At 52.8% G+C, this 21,128-nt stretch overlaps 1 protein-coding gene across 2 annotated transcripts in view; it reads right to left on the bottom strand.

Annotated features, from left to right (window-relative positions):
• Positions 1 to 21,128, bottom strand: part of kiaa0825 (KIAA0825 ortholog) — a 755,168-nt gene that overhangs the window by 416,910 nt on the left and 317,130 nt on the right. For both annotated transcript variants that reach the window (XM_085988737.1, XM_085988745.1), the window contains 2 exons: positions 9,088 to 9,273; positions 929 to 1,150 (listed from right to left, as the gene is read on the bottom strand). In XM_085988737.1, the coding sequence (XP_085844863.1) occupies positions 929 to 1,150; positions 9,088 to 9,273 (408 nt within the window). The remainder of the gene's footprint in view (positions 1 to 928; positions 1,151 to 9,087; positions 9,274 to 21,128) is intronic.

Genomic DNA, 21,128 nt, shown 5'->3' with positions numbered 1-21,128 from the left:
GACAGTCTTACTTCTAACCTTCTCCACAGACTCAGTTAGAAATCTCTCCTGCACAGAAAGCTGCATGCTGTCACTTTTGACAGTTCGCAGCCATTCTGTTTTCTATGCCGGTGAGATGACGTACTCCCGGGACCTAAAGGAAGGAAGGCTGTAAAGGTAAGAAAAGGTAATTTACACTTCTTTAATCACTTTAGACACACCAAACACACTTACCTTTGCACTCATGCACACATCACTCACCTGAACACCGACATCTCGACCCCTCCAAGCCCTCCAACCCGACGGCCCGACTCCTCTAACTTGGCGTGATTTGGAGCCGTCGGGAATCCCACACTTCAACTTTCAAAATAGGGATTAGGCTAAAAATTGCCTGTTAACAGGCAGTTAATTGGCACTACTCCCTTCCCGCCTCGGGTAGGCGGGTCCCAGTGCGGGGCGGGTACCCACCTCCTTTGAAACTGGCATGGAGGCGGGTTGGGGACGGGATGGTGTCGGGACCCCCGATTTCAGGATTTTAACCCCCCACACGCCTCCAATCCTGACTCCACGGCACAATGAAAATCCTGCCCACAACACCAAATTGGGGGGGATAGTCAATACTGAGGAGCACTGCAACAAGTTACAGGAGGACATTAATAAACTTGCAGAATGGGCATATAATTGGCAAATGAAGTTCAACACAGATAAATATGAGGTATTACATTTTGGTAGGAATAGGGAGGTCACTTATTACTTGGAGGGTTGGAGTCTAAGTGGGGTAGAGGAACAAAGGGATCTCGGAGTACAAATACACAAATCACTAAAAGTTGCGACACAGGTTAGCAAGGCCATAAAAATTATTTGTTGCTAGGAGCTACATGATTCATTTTCATTACCAGAAAACAAGACATTGAATTTAATTTATCAGCTTCAACAAAGAGACACCTACTTTTTCCAGATTCTCTTCTTTTAAATTCCCGTGGTATGTAATCCCATTCTTTCGGAATTTTACTGAGCAAACTTTCAGGAAGCATTTGCTTATGATGACATGTGCCAGGAATCTCTACTGCTTGCCACACAAGAACCAAAGAGATGACCTGCTTTAGAATCGTCTTGATTGCTTTGGATATGAAGAGTTTCAGACACCTTAGCACCTCTGACTTATCTGCAGCTGCAAGTGGTGATAATATTAATCAACTTTCAAACTTGCTACTTAAGATGAATTGCATTTAATATTCATACACAGTGGAATCCTGTTATAGTTAGTCTTTTTTTGCTAACACAACATATAACTTCATCAGAAGTTTCACTGTATTTGGTGCCAGTTGCCTTAGTTTTGCTCACGAGCATTTTAACAAAGATAGACAACAATTTCAGGTTTGGTTACAGTAAACAGTCACCTTGGACTGAATTTAAATGGAGAAGGCGGGTTGGGAGCGGGAGTCTCCAAAGCAGTCGGAAAAACCGGGAGAACGGGTTTCCTGCAGGCCCCGCCGAAGTTAATGGCAGGGCTTGACTTGCACAGGAAGCCTCTGTTTCCCACCCGCAGCCAGCCAGATTGAGAGTCTGGCTGGCTCCGGGCATGTAGACCTGTGGCACCAGGCTGCAGAGCGGAGGGAGGGAGGGGTCGTGTGGGAGCCGGGGGAGTGGCTGGAGGAGCGGGGGATTGCGGGGAGGGGCGTGCGGGACGGTGGGGGCATCACAAGTGATCACGGGCCAGGAGGAGCACAGGGGGCGGGCGCAGGCGCGGAGGGTGGTGGGGCCTCATGGTGGGGAAGAGGCCTGGGGTGGTGGGAATGCCTGTGGCGGGAAGTCGGGGGGGGGGGGGGGGCGGGGGGGAATTGGCCTGGGGGAGAGGTCTCTGATCGCGGGGGGTGGGTTAGGTAGGGACCCAGAAGATAAGTGTAAAGGCACTTAACTCCTGGATCCAATAGTCCTCACCTTGCATTAGCTGGCAGGTTTCACAAGGTGTGCAAAACCTGACCAGCTTAAGTTAAATTCAAAATGGAGGTTAAAGCAGAGGCTTCCAGTCTTGTTATATAATATTTAAATAGACGACTCGCCTCCTTGCAGCGGATTGGCTGTCCCCTGCCCCACCTCTGTTAAAACCAGAAGTGAGCGGGTTGGAGGCGGGTTCAGGTCGGGATTCAGGTTTTTAACACTTTAACTTTCCACACGCCCCCAACCCACCCTTTTTTAGGTTAAAATTCCCCCCCTTAGGTTAAAATTCCCCCCCTCATCTCTAACGTACTGCATTCTCAACATTTAATCCAAAGAAATTGCTAAATTCTGTTTTTTTCAGATTATTAGCCTTAATGTATACTCTGCAGAAAAATATTGATTCTGAATCCTGTTGGTACATTGACATGAACACATTAAACGATGTAATTGAGAGCATTGACCAGCACACAAACACTAAATAATTTATCGATTAACTACAATATTACTATATTATATCAAGCAGCTACTTAGAAATGTGTTTGTCATGAGATGTACCTGATTTTTGGTAGCCGAGCTAGAGGTCTAAATCAATTTATGGGGTTAAATTGCAACTAAAATTAAAATGACAATTTTTGAATAGGTCTATAACAGAGTTGTAATTGGTTACTTAAGTGTAATGCTCCGTGAGTAATCCTCACAGATTTCCTACAATTGGCCTCAATATGCTTGAGTTTGGGATGGGTAAAAGCAGCTAGTGAACCCCACGAGAAACTGTGGGGGTGAAATTCAATAAGGCCCAAAAACAGGCGGGGGCACTGCGGGGCGAGATTTGCTCGTGCCCATTTAGAAAGCGCAGGCAGCACATTAATTTGATGTTGCCTGCAAATCTGAATGATTTTAGTGCACAGCCCAGTGATGAACACGCTGCTTCAAGCTGTGCGCTCAGCAGGAGGCCCAAAGTTTTCTTAAAGCAAGGCTGTTAGTTTTGAAAGCAGTCTCGAGCCCTTAAAAGATGAACTGCCTTCTGAAAAATGAATTAAAAATCATTCAAAAATAGCCAGTCTCTAGCCCTTAAAGCTCAACAGCCTTCTGAAAAAAAAATTAAAAATCATTCCAAATTAGAGTCTTCAGCTCTTAAAGCTGAACTGCCTTCTGCACGTAAAAAATGGTAAAAGTGCTTTAGCGCCAACACAAATGGCTCAACAGGCTAGGAAAGGGCACCTAGGATCTCGCATGCAGCACTCCAGCTTTGTGCAGGGGGTCAAAACTGGAAGAGAGGTCCTCTAGTTACAGGGGGTCAGAAGGCCCTCCAGACAGAAGGATGTGGGACCAGGTCGCTGAGACAGTCACTGCCAGCAGTGTCATCCCCAGGACCTGGCTCCCGTGCCCAAAGAAGTTTCATGACCTCAGACGAGTCGTCAAGGTCATTGAATGCATCTTCAAAAGCGATCTCCTACCAAATGCACCACTAGTCTCACAAACTGCCCAATGCATGACCTCCCCCAATCACTCACCTACCAAAAATCTCTACCAAACACGAGGCACACCTCCCATTCCTAGCTTCACCTCACCACTTTGGAGGAGACGGTGCGGGCCATTCTTGGCAGGGACATGGCTGAGCCCTTGGGCAGCGGTGGGGCTGAAAGAATACAAGATGCCGGTATCCTCATTTGTAATCCTCCTTCTCACATCCCACTTCCCCCTCATCCCACAATATCTTCTGATGTACAAGCTGCACATGCTTTCCCGCCCTCCCCTCACCACAACCCTACCCTTGTGCCTTACTCATTTCAGACACCCAAGAAATCCAGTCTGCCCAGCCAGTGGTTCACGAAGAAGAGGGAGAGTGAAGAAGAAGAAACTCGATTTTACACTCGCAGCCACCAGCTCCTCGAGGTTGACCTGCGAGGCCATCTGCAGTGTCCCCCACTGAAAGTTAGCAGCCTTCTGCCAGCCATGCTGCAGCCACTGGGGAAGCACTGCGTAACATCACTAGGAAAGGCAAAGGCACACTTAAGACAGTCACGAAGGGAATGCACAAGGGTGATTAGTTGATTTTTTGATGTAATATTGGATGCAGATATGGATAAACTTGCACTGGAAAGTTTGCTTTGTGGTGGCTTTTGGAGTTGTGGTCACTGGTACTGCAGGTGGCTGATTCAATCTCGGATATCCCAGCCTGAATTCCCACATTGAATGGCGGAGCAGGCTCGAGGGGCCGAATGGCCTACTCCTGCTCCTATCTTCTATGTTTCTATGTTTCTTCCTCTTCTGCTTCTTCCTCTTCCCTCTGCGAGCAGCTTGTCCCCTTTGCTGCCTTTGTTACATCTCCAGGACTGGGAGCAAGTGGTTTTCTCTGAGGTCTTGCTAAACATCCAAAGCCTTACAAGCGTCCAGCAGCACTCCCTGCACAATTTTAACAATTTTTTTAATGTATTGCACCAAGCCACTGCTCCAATAAAATGTAAAAAATATCCAAAATCTGAAATCGAAACTTACCTGTAAGATGTGTGTGTCCCTCTAAGAAGCGCTGACAGCATCTCTGTACAACTGCTGCACGCACATTCTTCCGTACATGGTTAGGAGAGGGCGGTATGGAGAGTGGCGACATCCAAAATTGCTGCCATGCGTCAATTTAGGCGTTGCACGCCGATTTAAAAAAAATATTTGTTTCTATGGGATGTGGGCATCGCTGGCAAGGCCAGCATTAATTGCCCATCCCTAACTGCCCTTGAGAAGGTGGTAGTGAGCCGCTTTCTTGAACCGCTGCAGTCTGTGTGGTGAAGGTACTCCCACAGTGCTGGTAGTTAGGGAGTTCCAGGATTTTGAGCTAGTGACGATGAAGGATCGGCGATATACTTCTAAGTCAGGAACACCACCACCTCCAAATTCCCCATGCTGTTCTTCTCCTTCTAGGTGAAAGAAGTCGCGGGTTTGGGAGGTGCTGCTGAAGAAGCCATGGCGATTTGCTGCAGTGCGTCTTGTAGATGGTGCAGCCATGGTATGCCGGTGGTGGAGGGAGTGACTGTTGAAGGTGGTGGATGGGGTGCCAATCAAGCGGGTTGCTTTGTCTTGGATGGTGTCGAAGTGGAGAAGCATCCGGGAAGGCGCCGAATACCTCGAGTCTCTTCGCTGGGAGCAAGCGGAAGCCAAGCGCAAACAGCGGAAGGAGCGCACGTCAAGCCAAGTACCCCACCCACTTGTCCCTTCAACCACCGTCTGCCCCACCTGTGACAGAGGCTGCAGGTCCCACATTGGACTCATCAGTCACCGAAGAACTCATTTTTAATGTGGAAGCAAGTCATCTTCGGTTCCGAGGGACTGCCTAAGAAGACTCATCCAGGCATGTGGGGAGTATTCCATCACACTCCTTACTTGTGCCTTGTAGATGGTGGAAAGGCTTTGGGGAGTCAGGAGGTGAGACACTCACCGCAGAATACCTACCCTCTGACCTGCTCTTGTTGCCAAAGTATTTATGTGGCTGGTCCAATTAAGTTTCTGGTCAATGGTGACCCTCAGGATGTTGATGGTGGGGGATTCGGCAATGGTAATGCCATTGAATGTCAAGGGGAGGTGGTTAGACTCACACTTGTTGGAGATAGTCATTGCCTGGCACTTCTGTGGCACGAATGTTACCTGCCACTTATCAGCCCAAGCCTAAACGTTGTCCAGGTCTTGTTGCATGCGGGCATGGACTGTTTCATTGTCTGAGGAGTTGTGAATGGCGCTGAACACTATGCAGTCATCAGCGAATATCCCCATTTCTGACCTTATGTTGGAGGGAAGGTCATTGCTGAAGCAGCTGAAGATGGTTGTGCCTAGGACACTGCCCTGAGGAACTCCTGCAGCGATGTCCCGGGGCTGTGATGATTGACCTTCAACCACCACAACCATCTTCCTTTATGCTAGGTATGACTCCAGCCAGTGGAACATTTTCCCCCCGATTCCCATTGACTTCAGTTTTACTAGGGCTCCTTGATGCCACACTCGGTCAAATGCAGCATTGATGTCAAGGGCAGCACTCTCACCTCACCTCTGGAATTGAGCTCCTTTGTCCATGTTTGGACCAAGGCTGTAATGAGGTCGGGAGCCGAGTTGTCTTGACAGAACCCAAGCTGGGCATCAGTGAGCAGGTTATTGGTGAGTAAGTGCCGCTTGACAGCACTGTCGATGACATCTTCCATCGCTTTGCTGATGATTGAGAGTAGACTGATGGGGCGGTAACTGTCTGGGTTGGATTTGTCCTGCTTTTTGTGGACAGGACATACCTGAGCAGTTTTCCACATTGTCGGATAGATGCCAGTGTTGTAGCTGTATTGGAACAGCTTGGCTAGCGGCACAGCTAGTTCTGGAGCACAAGACGTTACGATCGGCATATCCACATGGAAGAGGCGAGCCCAGCCAACAGCAGCGCTGCAGCCCTCTCCAAAACAGCTGCCGCCGTGTTCCACGCCGGAAGCAGGCAGAAGCAAGGTGGCCAGCATTTATTCAACAAAACCAGCCTTAACGGCCAGCGCTACAGCCTCAAATATCGCAGCCTATGTATTTATCAGGACAGAATTAAGCTTGGCTGTGATGACCACTATGATCAAACAGCCTGCTAATATTTGCTGTCTAGGCTGACATGAAGAAATTCCACTTCCAGTCACTTCCTTCAGGAGAGGATAGGAGAAGAGGGAAGAAAATTTGGAAAGAAAGAGAAAAATACACAGAAGTGCAAATATTATTTTAAATTAAATGGGGTTAATTTTGAAATAAACATCCCAAAATGAAGGGTAGTTTTTTTTACTGGCAATAAGTTAGGGTCCTGCAAATCAGCAAGGCCAATATCCCAATGTAAGTGCCAAAATCGAGGACCCGGAAGACGGATTGTGGGAATGCTCTGGAAGCACAAAGGAATTTAGGGAAGCATTTTAAAGGTGCACAATTGGTGCAAATGGCTTCCACCCAATTTCCTCACTCTGAAAATTCCCGATGCCATATTTGCACTGCTAATGCACTAAAAACGCTGTGGTAACTCGTTTGTTAAGTATTGAACTTAGTTATATTATTGTCCAATGTTTATGTATGTAGATATGGTTTCCAACTAGTAAATCAAAAATTAAATTTTAATCTTGGCCCCCATATTCAACGGCCAGGAATTTGCAGTCGGGATGATGGCAAACTGGCAGCGTTCGCCATCATTCCGCCTTTGAAACTGACCGCAACTTCAGGATTTGGCGCATGCGGAAATTCTGAAGTTGCGGTCTGTTATTCACAGCTCTGATACAGGCTGCGCTGTGCCCTTCCCCCCCCCCCACCCGAGAGCCGGCAATCAGTGTAATCACCCAAATCAGGGAAACTGACGAAATGTTCAGCTCTTCCGTAGTAAATAAGCTGATAAATTCCTCACTAAAAGTTAGATCCAAAGGGATTAGGTGTAACTGGGGGTTTAACAGCGTATTGACTGCTAAACAAAGGTTAAGGCCAAACAAACAAATTTTAATTTTGTGCAGTGTGAAATTTGTCCATTTTAATAAATATTTTAGAAACATAGGGGTAAAAATTGGGTAGCGCCCCGAAAAAGTTAGCGCCCTCGTGGCTGATTTTCCAAGCTAGCGCCCCGAGAGGGAGGAGGGGCGCAACTGGAAGCGCCCCACGTCCCTCTTGGGGCGCTGCGAGCCAATATCCCTGCGGCATGTCGCACCACCGTACTGCAGCCCTTCCCTTATTAAAGAAGAGGGCCCTTGCGCAGCGCGTCCTGGCGCCCAGCTGGGCCACCAGGGATCGGGAGAGCGGGCAAATGAGCCCGGCACTCAAGTGGAGTGCCGGGCTCACGGAGTGCTTCCGGTGGTAAGTCGGGGGGGGGGGGGGGGTGGTGGGGGCGCCACCCAATATTACAGCCAGGGCGAGAGCAGGGTGCTGCACACGGCGATGACGTCATCGCCGGTAGCGCAGTGCTACCACTAACCTCCCACTGAATTTCGCGGGAGGCGTTAGCGGTGCCACACCCAGGCGCTTGCGTTAGCGCCCTCTTAGGGAGGTGCAAATGAACCGAATTTAGCCCCCATAGAAACATAGTAAAATAGGAGCAGGAGTAGGCCATTCGGCCCTTCGAGCCTGCTCCGCCATTCAGTATGATCATGGCTGATCCTCTATCTCAATACCATATTCCCGCTCTCTCCCCATACCCCTTGATGCCTTTTGTGTCTAGAAATCTATCTATCTCCTTCTTAAATATATTCAGTGACTTGGCCTCCATAGCTGTCTGTGGTACAGAATTCCACAGGTTCACCACCCTCTGAGTGAAGAAATTTCTCATCTCAATCCTAAATGTCCTACCCAGTATCCTGAGACTGTGAGCCCTCATTCTAGACCCACCAGCCAGTGGAAACATCCTCCCTGCATCCAGTCTGTCAAGCCCTGTCAGAATTTTATAAGTTTCCACGAGATTCCCTCTCATTCTTCTAAACTCTAGTGAATACAGGCCTAGTCGACCCAATCTCTCCTCATACGACAGTCCTGCCATCCCAGGAATCAGTCTCTATGGCAAGTATTTTAATTTTTAAGAAACTTAAAAAAAATATTTATGTTTATTTCAGGTTAGTGTTTCCCCATGTGAGAGCCCCAATCTTTGTTTAGCTCTCTCTAACATTTTTTTAAAATTATAATTTTATGAGCTTCTTTGTTTGCTGTCTGTGAGAATTCTGCATCTTGATTGGCTGCTTAGACAGCTTCTTGGCATCACAGCAGCTCGCACAAGGGGATCCCCACTAATCTCCGTTGATTTGAATTGAATGCCGGAAAACCTAAAGTCCTGGACACAAAGATCGTGAGATCCTTGTGCGAAGCCTAATTCGGGGCCAGCGGTGAACGCCTTCGCTTCGTCTCTGACTGCAAATTCCAGGCCGTTACGTTTTAAAATTCCAGCCTTTAAAATTACTCACTCAGTTTTGGAATTAGTCAAAAATTACATATCTCGGGTGTTTAGTTTGCAGCTTTTAAAAATAATTCTGGTATTAATGCACAGAATTGGTGACTAGAAAATGTTATCCCTGCTCTGTTTCCTAAGAATTGCCTCCTCCCCCATAAGTTCAAAGCCACTATGATCATTTGTTTTTACAGTTCAATTTTCAACATTAATATGCATAAAAGTCACAAATAGATTATATTGTTGTTATATCACACCTGATAAATAATACAACTGATTCCACAGTTGGTGTTTGTCCATATAGCTTTCAAGAACAAGACTAAGACATCTGGGCAATGATTTGCAGTACATCATCACCATCACAATGGCTTCTATCAATTTGGACTGTTCATCATTGTTTTTTTCCTTTGTCTGTATATCATCAAACTTCTCTTGATCAATAGCTAGAAAACAAAACAAGCAATATGTTTTCAGAAAGAATATTTATACTTTGAAACTCATTCAGCTAACAAGATTTCAATGGCTGACATAGGCATTTTTTGTTAGACTCATAATAAAGGGAACTTTCTTGAAGTCCCCTAGCCCACTGGGTCAAACTTCCTCTAAGTATTCCCCCTGTCCTAGCATCTTTTTCTAGTTTCTCTCCGATCTCCCCTCATGCCCACTCCGAGCTCATCTTGTCCATGAGGCCCACCTCCTGCTCCCTCGACTCTTTTCCCACTAAACTGCTGACCACCCAACTTCCTTTCCTGGCTCCCATGTTAGCTGATATTGTTTACGGTTCTCTCTCCTCAGGTACTGCTCCCCTCTCCTTCAAATCTGCCATCATCACCACTCTCCTCAAAAAACCAACCATTCTTGCAAATTACTGCCCCATTTCCAACCTCCCTTTCCTCTCCAAAGTCCTTGAACGTGCTGTTGCCTCCCAAATCCATGCCCATTTTTCCCGCAACTGCATGCTTGAATCTGTCTAATCAGGTTTCCGCCCCTGCCACTGTACTGAAACGTTTCTTTTCAAAGTCACAAATGATATCCTATGTGACTGTGATGAAGGTAAACTATCTCTCCTCATCCTTCTTGACCTACCTGCAGTCTTTGACACGGTTGACTACACCATCCTTCTCCAACGCCTTTCCACCATCGTCCAGCTGGGTGGGACTGCACTCACGTGGTTCCATTCTTATTTATCCAGTCGTAGCCAAGGAATCTTCACTTCCTGCTCACTCCGTTTCCTCTGGTGTCCCCCAAGGATCTATCCTCAGCTCCCTCCTATTTCTCATCTACATGCTGCCCCTCGGTGACATCATCCAAAAACACAGCATCAGTTTCTACATGGACACAGATGACACCCAGCTCTACCTCACCACCACCTCTTTCGACCCCACCACTGTCTTTAAATTGTCAGACTGCATCTAGTACTAGATGAGCAGAAATGTCCTCCAACTAAATATTGGAAAGACCGAAGCTATTGTTTTCGGTCCCTGCCACAAACACCATTCCCTAGCCACCGACTCCATCCCTCTCCCTGGCAACTGTCTGAGGCTGAACCAGACGTTCGCAACCTTGGTGTGATTGTTTGACCCCGAGATGAGCTTCCAACCACATATCCACGTCATCACTAAGACCGCCTATTTCCACCTCCGTAACATCGTCCGACTCGGCCCCGCCTCAGCTCATCTGCTGCTGAAACCCTCATCCATGCCTTTGTTACTTCTAGACTTGACTATTCCAACGCACTTCTGGCTGGCCTCCCACGTTCTACCCTCCGTAAACCTGAGGTCATCCAAAACTCTCTGCCCGTGTCCTAACTCGCACCAAGATCGTTCACCCATCACCGCTGTGCTCGCTGACCTACATTGGCTCCTGGTTAAGCAATGCCTTAATTTTAAAATTCTCATAGTTGTTTTCAAATCCCTCCATGGCCTCGTCCCTCCCTATCTCTGTAATCTCCTAATCTCCTCCAGCCCTACAACCCTCCGAGATATCTGCACTCCTCCAATTTTGGCCTCTTGAGCATCCCCGATTTTAATTGCTCCACCATTGGCGGCCGTGCCTTCAGCTGCCAAGGTCCTAAGCTCTGGAATTCCCTCCCTAAACCTCTCTGCCTCCCTTTCCTCCTTTAAGACGCTCCTTAAAACCTACCTCACCATCTGTCCTAATATCTCATGTGGCTTCTTGTCAAATTTTGTTTGATAACACTTCTGTTAAGCGCCTTGAGACATTTTACTATGTTAAAGGTGCTATATAAATACATGTTGTTGTTGTTGTTGAGGGTAAGTATTGCATTGATGAAGAGACCCTGATTGCCACATCACATCCACAAAAAATGACACAATACGATCATAGCATCTATATCTATATCTATCTATCTATATATATGTAAACGGATACTTCTGTCTGTCTGTCTGTCTATCTGTCTGTCTATCTGTCTGTCTGTCCTCACGTGTGCGTCTGTCCGGCTATGCGCTCGAAAGTTATAGGGCGTACCTACGCGTGCGTTACGTCGAAAGAAAGTTTACCGTTCCGAAATGGTCGTAAGCGTATTTACGTTTCGGCCGGGCAAAAATCGCGCCCGCGGTATCCAAAAAACGTTCAACATTCCGCTCATTAGCATCTCATTATCCGCTCATTAGCGATAGAGTGACCTCGAGGTCGACCAATCGTACGCCGGGTTGCTGGCGCGTGCGGCCGGGCCCTCCTACGGTCGAGTGACGGGACGATTGACCAATCCTACGCTTCGGTCACCTGACGGTCGACCAATCGGTGCGTGTGTGGGCGGGCCTTATCGTTCTGAACCGAGGTGAGTCGCCGCCATCTTGATTCCAAACTTTTCCTTTCTTTTTCTCGCTTTCTGCGTCTTTAAAAAAAAAAGTTGCTTTTAAAACACATAGGCCTAGAAATTCATTGTAGCCACTTTTGGGGCGTTAAAGTCGGGCGGCCGCTAAAGTTTGCGCCCGCCGCCAAATCGAGGCCACTTCTGCGATATTCATTAGCTTCGCCCTAAGAGTTTGTACGAGCGCTAAAACTGGTGCTGGACGCCTCTCTTTAGGCGCTAAGCCGGAGGTGCTGAGCGAGAGCGCCCAGGCCGGGTGCGGCCATCTCGTGATTGACAGCAGACACCCTGGCACCGGCCAGCTCTTAAGGGGGAAGGGTCGACTTGGTCTGCTGCCACGCCCTGGATAGTGGAGCCCTCCAGCTAGGCCTGAACACTGCTGCTGGACCCAAATAGCGCCTGAAGCCATGCAGAGGGCCCGTGAACGAGCGCAGCGCTTCTCAGAGCGTGATCTGAGTGTGCTGGTTGGTGGTGTGGAGAAGAGGCGCCATATTTTGTACCCGGACAATGGCAGGAAGGCGCCGGTCCGCGCCTACCGGAGAGCCTGGAGGCATGTCGCCAGCAAGGTGTCAGCCAACAGCGAGGTCCCCAGGACCGGTGTCCAATGCCGCAAAAAGTTTAATGACCTCACGCGGATTGTCAGGGTGAGTACCCTTTCCAGTGACCTCCTCATCCTTGCATGTGCACCTCACATTATGGGCAAAGGGACCTGAAAGCCCTAATGGCCAGCCCTCATCCAGCAGCTATGGAACAGGCATGAACATCAATTGCACATTCTGCACTTAACACACTGGCCAAGCTATTCCACCATGGGAGGCAGTGCACACAAGATCAGGGCGACACACTGGCCAGGCTATTCCACCATGGGAGGCAGTGCACACAAGATCAGGGCGACACACTGTACTTAGAGGCCGTCCTTTCTCTTGCAGGCCAAGCTGGCTAATAATAGGAAGAGCCGGACTGCGACCGGGGGAGGCCGACCCCAGATCCAGCCGCTCACCGAGCTTCAACATCGCGTAGAGCGCATCATGGGTGCCCGGGTGATTGGCCCCGTTGCATGTGGAGATGCCGACCCTGTTCTGGGCAGCAATGGTAAGGACATCCACGTTTGGACCTCTCTCGTCCCACTTGCGCATCAGATCTACATCCTTTGCCACTGTCCGACCAATGCGCTGAATGCCACCACTCATGCATCCCTCGCTGACGCCCTCGCCTCACTCTGAAGCTACTCTTGTGCCTTCCTGCTTTCAGATGGTGAGGAGGAGGTCCCTGAACTTGCCAGTGACAGCCCCTCAGAGGAGGAGGAGGAGGAGGAGCAAGAGGAAGGCGGCCCATCAGGGGAACCCTCAGCCGTGGCAACCCATGCCAATGTAGGGGACACGACTTCCCTGGAGGGGAGCGTCGCGGAAGTGTCGGAGGGGAGCTCATGGGACCTGCGGCCTGCAGAAACGCGGGAGGGGGGTGCCAGCTCGGCGGCCTTCTGCCCAGAGGGGGGAAGGGTCGGAGGGGAGTCCAATTGCTGGGCCCAGCGGCCTCCAGCAACGCAGGAAGGGTCGGCCAGCTCGGCGGCCTTCTCCCCAGAGGGAGAGTCTGGCCTCCAGTCCGGAGATGGTCTTCGCCGAGGAGATGGAACGCCTCGAGGACTTGTCCGCGGACTCGGAGCGCCGGCACACGGAGCTCATGGGGGTAGTGGCACGGTTGCCTGAGGCCATCGAGTCCCTCTCTCGGAGTGTCACCGACGTCGGGGCCTCACAGGCCATCAGTTTGGCGGCATTCGGGGCAGATCAGGCAGCGAGTCGTGCGGCATTCGGGGCAGCTCAGGCAGCGAGTGGGCAGCTGATCAGTGGTGCCGTGCAGTCACTGGGTGCTCTGATGAGGTCACTGAACAGGTCAACACGGGCACTCACTGCTGCCACACTCGCTGTGTCAGCCAGGCATCGCCAGGGCACCCGGCGCGCTGCAGCAGAACAGCGGTCTGTCCCTCGGCAGATTGGTGCGCATGCTGCAGTGCTGGCCCGGGCGAGTGCCAGTGTCTCAGGCGACCAGCGAGCGCCTGCCATCCGCCAGCTTGCCCCCATTCCTCCAGCCGCCACTGCCACTCCCCCAGTGGAGTTGCCAGGAGCTGCTGCAGCGACTGATGCTGGCCAGCCACAGCTGCAGCATTCAACAGCCGCCCGCTCGACGGCCAGACCTCGACTAGGCCGACCCCCAAGGGCATCTGCCGTCACGACATGTGCCCCTCTGGAGCCTGCCCCCAGCCTTGCAGCAGCCAATGGCCTTACTTTGAGGAGGAGCAGCAGGGCGGGCAGGGGCCACACAAAGATGGCCAAGGCATCGACCTAGCGGGCCAAAAAGTCGAATGTGTGGCCAGTTGTGTTTGTTTTTTGAGGCCAAGAATTGGATGTTTGTTTTTTGAAGGCCGAGGATGTGATGTTTGTTTTTTACGAAGGCCGAGGATGACGGCCATTTTAGTTGCACTGTTTTGTTAATCCTCTCCAGGTTGTGGGAGCGAGTAATGTGTTTGAGTGTTTTTTGGGGGTTTCGTCTGTTTTTGGTTTTCATGTGGGAGGGGCCCTGAGTTTGTACAATAAAGCATTTTATTTATTAACATTGTCCATGTTTGATCTTTGAAGTGTTTGTTGCCTTAACCGGCTGAGGGCTTGCGGAGCGGCTGCAATCATGTTCTTTCATTGGCACAAGCCATTCCCCGACAGGGGGCCTAGAAGTGACGTTCAATAAGCCGCCGACGGGCGGCCCTTGGACCTTCTGCCTCCCTCCTGGGCTGGTACTCCTCGTCCTCCTCCTCCTCATGCTCCTCCTGCTCCTCCTCCTGAGGTGGGGGTCCAACGTGAGGTGGCAGTGCCTGAGTCCTGCGGATAGCCAGGTTGTGCAGCATGCAGCAAACGACGACGAATTGGGAGACTCGGTCCTGCGAATACTGGAGGGCTCCCCCGGAGCGATCGAGACAGCGGAACCGTTGCTTGAGGACGCCGATTGTTTGTTCTATGATGTTCCTAGTCGCTTGATGGCTCTCGTTGTATGCCTCTTCAGCAGGGGTCGTGGGCGCGCGGAGCGGGGTCATGAGCCAGGTACACAAAGGATAGCCTTTGTCCCCGATAAGCCATCCTCTTGGGGGAGGCTGTGCCTGGAACATGTCAGCCACAGTTGTCTGTCGCAGGATAAAGGCATCGTGGCTGCTGCCTGGAAAGCGGGCATTGACAGCTAGGATGCGCTGCCTGTGGTCACACACCAGCTGTACGTTGAGGGAATGGTAGCCCTTCCGGTTGCGGTAATCCTCGGCATGCTCCAGAGGTGCCCGCAAAGCCACATGCGTGCAGTCAATGGCGCCCTGCACCATGGGGAAGCCCGCTATTCTTGCAAATCCCACTGCACGCTGCTGCTGCTTGTCCAGGGTCATGGGGAAGGAGATGAATTGATGTCTCCTTCTGAAAAGGGCTTCGGTCACCTGGCGGATGCAGCAATGCACGGCGAACTGGGAGATGTAAGCGATGTCCCCAGCAGCGGATTGGAAGGAGCCGGTGGCATAGAAGTTGAGAGCCACCGTCACCTTCACTGCCACCGACAGAGACGTCCTGCGCTTCAGCTGTGGCTGCAGATCTCTCTGAAGCAGCTGGCAGATGTCTGCAACCACCTCCCTTCTGAATCGCAGCCTCCCTTCTGAATCGCAGCCTCCTTACACACATCGCGGCAGACATGGTCAGATAGGAGGACTGCTGGCGGTATACCCTGGGTGGGTAAGGCCTCAGTTGGCGACGCCTGTTGCCCCCTCTGCGTCTAGCCAGGGCTGCCACTCTCTCACGGCGTCTGTAAGCCCTTCTGGCATAAGGCTGAAAGTCAGCGTTGGCACCCAATGCAGCCCCCATTATATGCTGGCAAACAATGAGCTCTCAATGAAGGCAAAGATAATTGCTAAGCTCTGGCCTGAGCCAAAAATACCTGTCCTAGTGTTGGTCCAAACCAGTAAGCTCTCCTCCTTGGTCTCTCTCCAAAACACCGTTGCACAAGAGTGAATGCTGCAAAATGGCTGGCCTTTATAGTGCAGGGTAAGTGCCCTTTAATTAGCGCTCCCCGCGGCCTGCCTCGGCTGTGTACCGTTCCACTTCACAGTCGTTCGGGCCGCCCGGCGCACAATGGGGCGGCGCGAGTGAAGTTCCGGTTCGGGGCGCACAAAGGGCGTTGCACTAGTAAATGACGTCATGATCTGCGCGCGCAGCAGGGCGCGCGCTAAGACTTTGCGCCGGCGCTAAATGTGTACTGAAGTTGGGGCGAGGCGCAGATCGCGCTGCGCCCGGGCGCTAAGCGCCTAGCGCTCGAGATCTACTCCTCCTAAGGCGCTAACGGCTGGCGCGCCCAACTAAATTTCTAGGCCATATTCTTTTTAAAAAAAGTTAATTACTTTCTAAATCTTTTATCTAATCTCATTAATTTTCCTACTTTTCCCCGTTTTTCCAGGTAGGCCTCGAAGCCTCGGCCCTCTCCTCCGCACCCACGCCCCAGCTAGGCACCTCCCGGCCCCTGTCAACAAGCGGCCCCCGATCGCCACCATCTTTGTGAAGGCTGGAGGGGCGGGCCTCAGCCTAGCGCCGCCATCTTAGTAAAGGCTGGTGCGGCGGTGGCGTCACGGAGCTCTGCGGAGCAGGTGCGCAGCGGCGTCTAACTCTCCCCCACCCCCCAGTCTGTCTCTCTCTCTCTTCCCCGCGCCGCCTGAATGCGCGGGGGAAGAGGCCCGGGGCACCGTGGCCGCTTTCGGAGACTTCAACTCCGTGACAGGTGAGGAGGGTCGTTGTTCACGCAATCGGCCGCTCAGGCCCAGGCCCGGAGATCGGGAGGCGGAGAGGGGAGGAGGGTTACCAAGGCAACCGGGGCTCGGGCGGGGGGCGGGGTCTCTCTGCTCTAGAAGCCGGCTCGGGCGGGGCTCCAGAGATCGGGCCTCCGCAGATCGGGGGGGGGGGCGAGCCTCGGGAGATCGTGGGGGGGGGGCGCGGGGGGAGCGAGCCTCGGGAGGTCGGGGGGCGAGCCTCGGGAGATCGGGGGGTGGGGGGAGCCTCGGGAGATCGGGGGGGGCGAGCCTCAGGAGATCGGGGGGGGGGAGAGCCTCGGAAATCGGGGGGCGAGCCTCAGGAGATCGGTGGGGGGGGGGGCGAGCCTTGGGAGATCGGGGGGTGGGGGGCGAGCCTCAGGAGATCGGGGGGGGGGCGAGCCTTGGGAGATCGGGGGGGGGGCGGGTGGCGGAGCCTCGGGGGGCGGGCCAAGCCTCGGGAGATCGGGGGGGGGCGGGGGGCGAGCCTTGGGGGGGGGGCGAGCCTCAGGAGATCAGGGGGGGGCGGGGCTCGGGAGATTCGGGGGGGGGGGTCGGGGCTCGGGAGATCTGGGGGGCGGGGCTCGGGAGATGCGGGGCTCGGGAGATCGGGGGGCGGGGCTCGGGAGATGGGGGAGGCGGGGCTCGGGAGATCAGGGCGGGGGGGGAGCCTAGGGAGATCGGGGGGGGGAGCCTCGGGAGATCGGGGGGGCGGGACTCGGGGACTCCCCCCCTCCCCCTCCCCTCCCCCTTCCCCCCTCCCCCCCGCTCACTCTCCCCTCCCCCTTGCCTCCTCTCTCCCCCCCCCCTCCTCTCCCTCCCCTCCCCCTCCCCTCTCCCTCCTCCTCCTCACCACCCCCCCTCTTCTTCCCCCCCCTCTTCCCCCCAGTCGCTCTCTCTCTTCCCCCCAGTCGCTCTCTCTCTTCCCCCCAGTCGCTCTCTCTCTTCCCCCAAGTTGCTCTCTCTCTTCCCCCAAGTCGCTCTCTCTCTTCCCCAAGTCGCTCTCTCTCTTCCCCCCAGTCGCTCTCTCTCTCTTCCCCCCAGTCGCTCTCTCTTCCCCCCAGTCGCTCTCTCTTCCCCCCAGTCGCTCTCTTCCCCCCAGTCGCTCTCTCTTCCCCCCAGTCGCTCTCTCTCTTCCCCCCAGTCGCTCTCTCTCTTCCCCCCAGTCACTCTCTCTCTTTTCCCCCCATTCGCTCTCTCTCTTCCCCCCCCAGTCGCTCTCTCTCTTCCCCCCCAGTCGCTCTCTCTCTTCCCCCCCCCCACCAGTCGCTCTCTCTCTCTCTCTTCCAACAACAACATGCCTCGAAAAAGCCTCGGCACCGCCGGGCACTCCAGCTAGTTATATAATAAAACGGTATGTCTTTCTGTCTCTCTGTCCGGCTATACAATCAAAAGTTATAGAGTGTACCTACACGTGTGTTACATCAAACGAAAGCTTACGATTCCAGAACGATCGTAAGCGTATTTACGTTTCGGTGAGACAAAAATTGCGCCCGCGGTATCCAAAAACATTCAAAATTCCGCTCATTATCATTGAGTGACGTCGAGGTCGACCAATCGTACGGTCGAGCGACCCGACGGTCGACCAATCGCTGCGTGGCGGGTTCCTGGCACGTGCGGTCAGGCCCTCCTACAGTCGAGTGACAGGACGATTGACCAATCCTACGCTTCGGTGACCTGACGGTCCACCAATCGGTGCGTGTGTGGGCAGGCCTTATCGTTCTGAACCGAGGTGAGTCGCCACCATCTTGATTCCAAACTTTTCATTTCTTTTCCCGCTTTCTGCGTGTTTCTTTTCAAATCTACATTTCCACCAAAAAAAAAGTTGCTTTTAAAACACAAATTGTTTTAAAAAAGTTAATTCATTTGTAAATCTTTTTTCTAACCTCTATAATTTTCTATCTTTCACCGTTTTTGCAGGCAGGCCTCGAAGCCTGGGCGTCTTTTGCCCAGCCACGCCCGAGCTACGCACCGGCCATTCCGCTGGGCCCGATTCCGAACCAGCGGCCAGCCATCTTGGTAAAGGCTGGCTGGGCTCACTGCAAGCACCTCGCGCTTGCGCTGCACGCGCACCTACACACAGAGCGCGGCCAGAGGGAAGCGAGCAGGTTAGAGGGGGGGGCGGGGCTCGGGAGGGGGAGCGGAGAGGGTTACCCCGGCAACCGGGCTCGCCAGCCGCAATCGGCCGTCTCAAGCCGCTCAGGCCCAGTCTCGGAGATCGGGAGGCGGAGAGGGGAGGAGGGTTACCAAGGCAACCGGGCCCGGCCAGCCGCAATCGGCCGTCTCAAGCTGCCTCAGGCCTGGCCTCGGGAGGGCGGGGCTCGGGCTCACCAGGGCGCTGCGCTCGGCATGTCAGTGCGTGGGCCGGCAGAGGGGAGAGGGTCTGCTGGCTCCCCCCTCCATTTCTCCCCCCCTCCCCTCCCCCACCCCTCCCTCTCCCCCCCTTCCTCCCCCCCCTCCCCTCCTTCCTCCCCCTCCCCCCCTCCCCCTTCCCCCCTCCCCTCCCTCCCCCTTCCCCCCTCCCCTCCTCCCCCTTCCCCCCCTCCTCCCCCCATCGCCCCCTCCCTCCCCCTTCCCCCCCTCCTCCCCCCCATCGCCCCCTCCCCTCCCACCCCCCCTTCCCCCCCTCCCCTTCCCCTCCCTCCCTTCCCCTCCCCCACCCTTCCCCTTCCCCCTCCCCCCTCCCTTCCCCCCAGTCGCGCTCTCTCTTCCCCCCAGTCGCTCTCTCTCTTCCCCCCAGTCGCTCTCTCTCTTCCCCCCAGTCACGCTCTCTCTCTCTCTTTCCAACAACAACATGCCCTCAAAAATCCCTCGGCACCGCCGGGCACTTCAGCTAGTAAATTATAATAGAGGGGAAATAACAGCAGTATGCAGGAAACTGAGTGATATATGTTTCAGATAGTTAGATGTAAGGTACTGTTTGATTTTTTTTCTTGTCTGAGTTCACTGCTTAGGGCGCTCCATAGAGCAGCACCAGAAGAAAACTGGAAGTTCCACTGGATGGGGCCACAGTAAAAGTGTAAGTTCAATGCAGTAGAACATTGGTGAAACAGGGAGCTGCTCTACTGAGTATGTCTATAATAAAATGAGAGCATGCATACATTAGAAATGGGTTGAAACTGGAAAACTAGGGGGGCGATTTTGTGAATGAGGGCACGTTGGAGGCGGGACTGCTGCTTGTCAGGTCGATGTCCCGCCTCCATCGATTTGTGGCCAACCCATGCTATTTTCCCTTGATTGACCTTGTTAAGCCCGCCCAGCGGGCTTAGCAGGCCAATTAAGGGAAAGCCGGTTGCAGAGCACGTCAACGTATGACGTTTCATCGGTCAAAAATTTTTGACAGCTGAATTGTCATCATTTGACAGCTCTGTGAAGCTGTCAAACAGTGACATTCTCTGTAGTTTGATGAGGTCTTGCATACAAGACCTCATCAACCTTCTTCCTTTTGCAGAAATGAGATGGTTGTTGCATATGAGAATGCAACGGCCATCTCTCATCTGCAACACAGAGGTCCGAGAGTCTCCGCATACAAACCGACTGAAGCCTGCAGGAAGAAACAAAGGTAAGTACACTTTTAAAAACACTTTGCACTTACCTCAGATACTCACCTCTACACTCTTGCACCCATCACTTACCTTCACACCACACTTTTGCACCCCCGACCCCCGCAGACCCAGTACTCGCCTCGTTGAGCTGGCGTGTTTTGGAGCCTTCAGGAAGCCCGCACTTGTGAGGGCAAAAAGGGGATAATCCTATTTTCTGCCTGTTAATACCTGTTAACTGGCAGTTAATAGCCTTTAATCCCTTCCCGCCTCCAAGGAGACGGGACCCGGCGTGGGACGGCTACCCGCCTCCTAGGAAGATGGCATGGAGGCAGGTTGGACACCTGCCCCCAAATTTTGCCATTTTCCAGGCAGTCCCGCCTCCATACCCGCCTCCCCAGGGCTGGCAAAATCGCCCCCGCAGAGTTCCATAGAGAACACTGACAATTAAATGGAATTCCATAGATTATAACCAGTGCACACCTGGGAGTTCCACAGAATACCACCATATTCTTGAAAACATGTAATGAAAACCCAAAGTTTCTTCAGTTAAATGATACTTGCTGAGATCATGAAACATGAACATCAGTGAGATAGCTAGGCCGGAATTTTCTCAAGTAAGGCGGGTTGCGGGCGGGGGGCCTCCGAGGCGGGCGGGAAACTCGGGAGGCCGGGTTTCCCGTAGGTCCTGCTGACTTTAATGACAGGGTCTGATTTAAATGCGAGGTCTCGGATTCCCGCCTGCAGCCAGCTAGATTGAGAGGGATCGGCGGGGCGGGGGGGGGTGGGTGGGGGGGCGGGGGTGTGGCGGAGAGAGAGGATCGTGGCTGGCCTCATCATCATCGTTGGGGTAGGATGCCTGGGAAGGTGATCGGAGGCCTCGTGGTGGGGTCACCGGTTGTGGGGGGTGGGTTAGTTCGAGACCCTGGATCCAGGAGGTAGGTATAAAGCCACTTACCTCCTGGATGCAGCAGTCCCCGCCTCGGTTTAACTACCGGGTTTTGTAAATTGTGTGAAATCAGTCCATGGGCAGTTAAACACAAAATGGAGGGGAAAAAAGAGGCTTCCAGCCTCATTACAATATTTAAATGTCAGTAATGCCCC

The sequence above is a fragment of the Somniosus microcephalus genome, chromosome 1 (assembly GCF_052327205.1).
Source record: "Somniosus microcephalus isolate GS21.2 chromosome 1, FLI_Smic_1.0, whole genome shotgun sequence".
NCBI classification, from domain to species: domain Eukaryota; kingdom Metazoa; phylum Chordata; class Chondrichthyes; order Squaliformes; family Somniosidae; genus Somniosus; species Somniosus microcephalus.
This window is presented reverse-complemented; position numbering and strand designations above follow the sequence as displayed.